The 7,500-nt window shown below is 42.3% G+C and overlaps 1 protein-coding gene across 5 annotated transcripts in view; it reads right to left on the bottom strand.

The window, feature by feature from the left end:
* The window catches only part of LOC135531188 (protein phosphatase 1 regulatory subunit 12A-like), a 57,287-nt gene that overhangs the window by 8,889 nt on the left and 40,898 nt on the right, over positions 1–7,500 (bottom strand). For all 5 annotated transcript variants that reach the window (XM_064959300.1, XM_064959301.1, XM_064959303.1 and 2 more), the window contains 5 exons: positions 6,506–6,596; positions 6,038–6,256; positions 5,375–5,566; positions 4,184–4,266; positions 2,797–2,863 (listed from right to left, as the gene is read on the bottom strand). In XM_064959300.1, the coding sequence (XP_064815372.1) occupies positions 2,797–2,863; positions 4,184–4,266; positions 5,375–5,566; positions 6,038–6,256; positions 6,506–6,596 (652 nt within the window). The remainder of the gene's footprint in view (positions 1–2,796; positions 2,864–4,183; positions 4,267–5,374; positions 5,567–6,037; positions 6,257–6,505; positions 6,597–7,500) is intronic.

Below are 7,500 nucleotides of genomic sequence, written 5' to 3'. Positions count from 1 at the left end.
ATACATATACATATAGATATATACACACACACACACACACACATACATACATATACACATATATATACATACATACATATAAATACACATACAAATATATATATATATATGTATGTATATATATATATACACATATATACATATATATGTATGGCAAAACTGATAGAGACATACCCCAAGCGACTTACAGCTGTAATCGCAGCAAAAGGTGGCGCTACAAAGTATTAACTTAAGGGGGCAGAATAATTTTGCACGCCCAATTTTTCAGTTTTTGATTTGTTAAAAAAGTTTGAAATATCAAATAAATGTCGTTCCACTTCATGATTGTGTCCCACTTGTTGTTGATTCTTCACAAAAAAATATGGCAAAAGGTCGCAAAGTTCAAGGAGGCCGAATACTTTCGCAAGGCACTGTATATAAACTTAACAAAAATATAAATTCAACATGTAAAGTGTTGGTCCCATGTTTCATGAGCTGAAATAAAAATGTTATTTCTCTCCAATGTTGTACACAAAATTTGTTTTCATCCCTGTTAGTGAGCGTTTCTCCTTTCCCAAGATAATCCATCCACCTGACAGGTGTGGTATAACAAGAGGCTGATTAAACAGCATGCTCATTACACAGGTGCACCTTGTGCCGGGGGACAATAAAAGGCCACTCTTAACATGTTCAGTTTTGTCACACAACACAATGCCACAAATGTCTCAAGTTGAGGGAGCGTGTAATTGGCATCTAGACTGCAGGAATGTCCACCAGAGCTGTTGCCAGAGAATGGAATTTTCATTTCTCTACCATAAAACCAACTCCAACGTCCTTTTAGAGAATTTATAGATTAAGGCCTAATGAATTGTTTTCAATTGACTGATTTCCTTATATGAACTGTATCTCAGCAAAACCGTTAATATTGTTGCATGTTGCGTTTTATTATTTACAGTTGAAGTGGGAAGTTTACATCACCTTAGCCAAATACATTTAAACTCAGTTTTTCCACAATTCCTGACATTTAATCCAAGTACAAATTCCCTTTCTTAGGTCAGTTAAGATCACCACTTTTTATTTTAAGAATGTGAAATGTCAGAATAATAGTAGAGAGAATGATTTATTTCAGCATTTATTTCTTCCATCCCATTCCCAGTGGGTCAGAGGTTTACATACTCAATTAGTATTTGGTAGCATTGCCTTTACATTGTTTAACTTGGGTCAAACGTTTCCCGTAGCCTTCCACAAGCTTCCCACAATAAATTGGGTGAATTTTGGCCCATTCCTCCTGACAGAGGTGGTGTAACTGAGTCAGGTTTGTCGGTCTCCTTGCTCGCACACACTTTTTCAGTTCTGCCAGCAAATTTTCTATAGGATTGAGGTCAGTGCTTTGTGATGGCCACTCCAATACCTTGACTTTGTTGTCCTTAAGCCATTTTGCCACAACTTTGGAAGTACGCTTGGGGTCATTGTTCATTTGGAAGACCCATTTGTGATCAAGCTTTAACTTCCTGACTGATGTCTTGAGATGTGGTTTCATTATATCCACATAACTTTCATTCGTCATGATGCCATCTATTTTGTGAAGTGCACCAGTCCCTCCTGCAGCAAAGCACCCCCACAACATGATGCTACCACCCCTATTCGTCACGGTTGGGATAGTGTTCTTCGGTTTGCAAGCCTCCCCCTTTTTCTTCCAAAAATAATGATGGTCATTATGGCCAAACAGTTCTATTGTTGTTTTATCAGACCAGAGGACATTTCTCCAAAAAGTACGATCTTAGTCCGCATGTGCAGTTGCAAACCATAGTCTGGCTTTTTAATGGCGGTTTTGGAGCAGTGGCTTCTTCCTTGCTGAGCTGCCTTTCAGGTTATGTCGATATAGGACTTGTTTTACTGTGGATATAGATACTTTTGTACCTGTTTTCTCCAGCATCTTCACAAAGTCCTTTGCTGTTGTTCTGGGAGTGATTTGCACTTTTTGCACCAAAGTACGTTCATCTCTAGGAGACAGAACACATCTCCTTCCTGAGCGGTATGACGGCTGCATGATCCCATGGTGTTTATACTTGCGTACTGTTGTTTGTACAGATGAACATGGTAACTTCAGGCGTTTGGAGATTTCTCCCAAGGATGAACCAGACTTGTGGATGTCTACAATTTTTTTGTTCTGAGGTCTTGGCTGATTTCTTTTGATTTTCCCATGATGTCAAGCAAAGAGGCACTGAGTTTGACGGCAGGCCTTCAAATACATCCACAGGTACACCTATTGACTCAAATGATGTCAATTACCCTATCAGAAGCTTCTAAAGCCATAACATCATTTTCTGGAATTTTCCAAGCTGTTTAAAGGCTCAGTCAACTTAGTGTATGTAAACTTCTGACCCACTGGAATTGTGATACATTGAATTATAAGTTAAATAATCTGTCCTTTAAACAATTGTTGGAAAAATGACTTGTGTCATGCACAAAGTAGATGTCCTAACCGACTTGCCAAAACTACAGTTTGTTAACAAGAGATTTGTGGAGTGGTTGAAAAACGAGTTTTAATTACTCCATCCTAAGTGTATGTAAACTTCTGACTTCAACTGTACACCATTTAGCAGATGCTTTTATCCAAAGAAACGCAGTCCTGGTTAGTCGTGCATGCATACATGTTGTCTCACCAGATGAGAGAATGCATTTATTGAATTGCATAGAGAGAAAGGGAGGGTTAGTTAAGGTTAAGCGAATGATCGCCTGTAAGAGAGTGCTGAAACCCTTCCAGACCCTCTAATATTGACTCGCCTCTTTTCAAATCATTCAAACTATCTTTACCTTCTTGTAATCCTTAGTTTCAGAGCCGCCTCCTCTGTCGATACAGTCGTTACATGACACGTCGGACCTGAAGAGAGCAGAGATATCATGACTCCTCAGAGGTCAGAGATATTATAATGACTCCTCAGAGGTCAGAGATATTATAATGACTCCTCAGAGGTCAGAGATATTATAATGACTCCTCAGAGGTCAGAGATATTATAATGACTCCTCAGAGGTCAGAGATATTATAATGACTACTCAGAGGTCAGAGATATTATAATGACTCCTCAGAGGTCAGAGATATTATAATGACTCCTCATTATAATGACTCCTCAGGGGTCAGAGATATTATAATGACTCCTCAGGGGTCAGAGATATTATAATGACTCCTCAGAGGTCAGAGATATTATAATGACTCCTCAGGGGTCAGAGATATTATAATGACTCCTCAGAGGTCAGAGATATTATAAAGACTCCTCAGAGGTCAGAGATATTATAATGACTCCTCATTATAATGACTCCTCAGGGGTCAGAGATATTATAATGACTCCTCAGGGGTCAGAGATATTATAATGACTCCTCAGGGGTCAGAGATATTATAATGACTCCTCAGAGGTCAGAGATATTATAATGACTCCTCAGGGGTCAGAGATATTATAATGACTCCTCAGAGGTCAGAGATATTATAAAGACTCCTCAGAGGTCAGAGATATTATAATGACTCCTCAGGGGTCAGAGATATTATAATGACTCCTCAGGGGTCAGAGATATTATAATGACTCCTCAGAGGTCAGAGATATTATAATGACTCCTCAGAGGTCAGAGATATTATAATGACTCATCAGAGGTCAGAGATATTATAATGACTCCTCAGAGGTCAGAGATATTATAATGACTCCTCAGAGGTCAGAGATATTATAATGACTCCTCAGAGGTCAGAGATATTATAATGACTACTCAGAGGTCAGAGATATTATAAAGACTCCTCAGAGGTCAGAGATATTATAATGACTCCTCATTATAATGACTCCTCAGGGGTCAGAGATATTATAATGACTCCTCAGGGGTCAGAGATATTATAATGACTCCTCAGGGGTCAGAGATATTATAATGACTCCTCAGAGGTCAGAGATATTATAATGACTCCTCAGAGGTCAGAGATATTATAATGACTCATCAGAGGTCAGAGATATTATAATGACTCCTCAGAGGTCAGAGATATTATAATGACTACTCAGAGGTCAGAGATATTATAATGACTCCTCAGAAGCCAGAGATATTATAATGACTCCTCAGAAGCCAGAGATATTATAATGACTCCTCAGGGCTCAGAGATAATACTCACTACTATGAGATAATCAGGAACCAGACTGAACACGTCAAAGGCTAAAGGTCAGATCCATACCTGGTGCTGGAGTGCCTGTCTGTCTGTGGATCCCGCCCGCTGCCTCCCAACCCCTCCTCTCCACTGGGCTCGTTGTCATCACTCTACAGGACCACAGAGATCACTTGGTCAATACATTATGGATGGCAATGTCCTCATTACGGCAGGTTATTAACAGAATAAAACCTGGTAACCTTATAACCAGGACTAGCCCACCGTGCACTCATTATGGATGTCAATGTCATCCTTGTGACAGGTTACAAACAGTACATGTTATAATGTCTACGCCGTCCTTATGAAAGGTTATAACCAGGACTAGCTCATGCACTCACATCTACAGCCCTCATTATGTGATGTCAATGTCATCCTTCTTAGCAGTGCTTTTGACAGGTTATAATGCATGACTATGACAGGTTATAACGCATTTATGAGCAAGGGTTTGATAGGGTTATAAGCATAACTACGACAGGCTACAATGCATTTACGATCAAGGGTTTGATAGGGTTATAAGCATGACTACGACAGGCTATAATGCATTTATGATCAAGGGTTTGATAGGGTTATAAGCATGACTACGACAGGCTATAATGCATTTATGAGCAAGGATTTGATAGGGCTATAAGCATGACTACGACAGGCTATAATGCATTTATGAGCAAGGGTTTGATAGGGTTATAAGCATGACTACGACAGGCTACAATGCATTTATGAGCAAGGGTTTGATAGGGTTATAAGCATGACTACGACAGGCTATAATGCATTTATGAGCAAGGGTTTGATAGGGTTATAAGCATGACTACGACAGGCTATAATGCATTTATGAGCAAGGATTTGATAGGGCTATAAGCATGACTACGACAGGCTATAATGCATTTATGAGCAAGGGTTTGATAGGGTTATAAGCATGACTACGACAGGCTACAATGCATTTATGAGCAAGGGTTTGATAGGGTTATAAGCATGACTACGACAGGCTATAATGCATTTATGAGCAAGGGTTTGATAGGGTTATAAGCATGACTACGACAGGCTACAATGCATTTATGAGCAAGGGTTTGATAGGGTTATAAGCATGACTACGACAGGCTATAATGCATTTATGAGCAAGGGTTTTATAGGGTTATAAGCATGACGACAGGCTACAATGCATTTATGAGCAAGGGTTTTATAGGGTTATAAGCATGACTACGACAGGTTACAAAATGCACTCACATCTCCAGCCCTCTGAGCTCTCCTCCTGGCTCGGGCTCTCCGTCTCTCCCTGACGATACGGTCACTCTCACTCTCCCCTTCTGCACTCCTGTCCTGGCCGGAGGTCTGGGGACGAAGGGTCCCGGCCGGTTGAGTCAGCCCCAACAGGTCAGACTTCTGCAGGCTGGCGATACGGGACCTCCAGCTTACTTCCTGAAGACAGTTATCATCTTTAGGAAATACGTTATCCAGCATACATGCATCATACTGATGACCCTGGATGTCCTATGTTGTACACCCCCTTATAAGAAGTGTAGCTATATTGCTTATACCAATCCTCTGATGTAATACCGTTCATCTAGGGTGTAGGGGTTGAATACAGCTGGTGTAGGGTGTAGTGTGTAGGGGTTAAATACAGCTGGTGTAGGGGTTAAATACAGCTGGTGTAGGGTGTAGTGTGTAGGGTTAAATACAGCTGGTGTAGGGTGTAGTGTGTAGGGGTTAAATACAGCTGGTGTAGGGTGTAGGAGTTAAATACAGCTGCTCTAGGGTGTAGGGTGTAGGGGTTAAATACAGCTGCTCTAGGGTGTAGGGGTTAAATACAGCTGCTCTAGGGTGTAGGGTGTAGGGGTTAAATACAGCTGCTCTAGGGTGTAGGGTGTCGGGGTAAAACACTGCTCTCACCCCCTCTTCTGCTTTCTTCTTATTGGCCTCTTCCTTCTCCTCCTCCTCCCGTGCGGTCTTCATTGTCTTGTCTCTCCCTTCGTCCGTCTGAGCGGTCTTCATTGTCTTGTCTCTCCCTTCGTCTGTCTGTGCGGTCTTCATTGTCTTGTCTCTCCCTTCGTCTGTCTGTGCAGTCTTCATTGTCTTCTCAGCCTCCTTCAGGTCTGTGAGCGTCACCCCCTGATTGGACAACAGACCCGAGGTTTTAGTCATGTCCTTGTCAGACAGACAAATCGCAATGCCTGCCTATCTACTGGATCGTTCCATCTCATTTGCTTTGAAATCTCTTCTCTCCTTCACTGATTGGAGAAGACTTATCAGGTGAAAACAATATGATGAAAGGAAGCTCATTGGTTCCTCAGATCAGATGAAGGAGAGAAGGCGAAGAGCGGAGAAATGCTGTGCATCTCCTGTCTGGATATATCTGACCTGAGTGGATCGCCGTGACTGTCTGGCGTGTCTGGAGCGAGCCTTCCTCTGAGCCTCAGCCTCTTCATCACGTACCGGGGTCAAGTAGGACCTGGATCAGGGAAACACAAAACATTATTTACTACCCATAACATTATCATAAAATGATTTAGACATCAGGCACTAGGGTCAGGTAGGACTTGGACCAGGGAACACAAATGATATAACTACATGGAACTATATTTAACAACAGGTGCCTACATTTAACTAATATTTAGCTACATAGATAACATAGACATTAGGAACGAAAAGAAGGACAAAGATAAGGAGAAAGGTGAGAGGGGAGAAAGGTGAGAGGGGAGAAAGGTGAGAGGCGAGAAAGGTAAGAGGGGAGAAAGGTAAGAGGGGAGAAAGGTGAGAAAGGTGAGAGGGGAGAAAGGTGAGAGGGGAGAAAGGTAAGAAAGGTGAGGGGAGAAAGGTGAGGGGAGAAAGGTGAGAGGGGAGTTAGGTGAGAGGGGAGAAAGGTGAGAGGGGAGTTAGGTGAGAGGGGAGTTAGGTGAGAGGGGAGTTAGGTGAGAGGGGAGTTAGGTGAGAGGGGAGTTAGGTGAGAGGGGAGTTAGGTGAGAGGGGAGTTAGGTGAGAGGGGAGTTAGGTGAGAGGGGAGTTAGGTGAGAGGGGAGTTAGGTGAGAGGGGAGTTAGGTGAGAGGGGAGTTAGGTGAGAGGGGAGTTAGGTGAGAGGGGAGTTAGGTGAGAGGGAGTTAGGTGAGAGGGGAGTTAGGTGAGAGGGGAGTTAGGTGAGAGGGGAGTTAGGTGAGAGGGGAGTTAGGTGAGAGGGGAGTTAGGTGAGAGGGGAGAAAGGTGAGAGGGGAGAAAGGTGAGAGGGGGATTGACAGAATTGAAAGGTCACAGATCATTGTCCCAGGAGGTTGTGCATGATCCAGAGTCCGCTTAGTAGACCACTACACCACTCTGGCACATAACCTTCAACAACATTTAATCAGATTTAACAACACTC

This window comes from Oncorhynchus masou, unplaced genomic scaffold (assembly GCF_036934945.1).
Source record: "Oncorhynchus masou masou isolate Uvic2021 unplaced genomic scaffold, UVic_Omas_1.1 unplaced_scaffold_1544, whole genome shotgun sequence".
NCBI classification, from domain to species: domain Eukaryota; kingdom Metazoa; phylum Chordata; class Actinopteri; order Salmoniformes; family Salmonidae; genus Oncorhynchus; species Oncorhynchus masou.
This window is presented reverse-complemented; position numbering and strand designations above follow the sequence as displayed.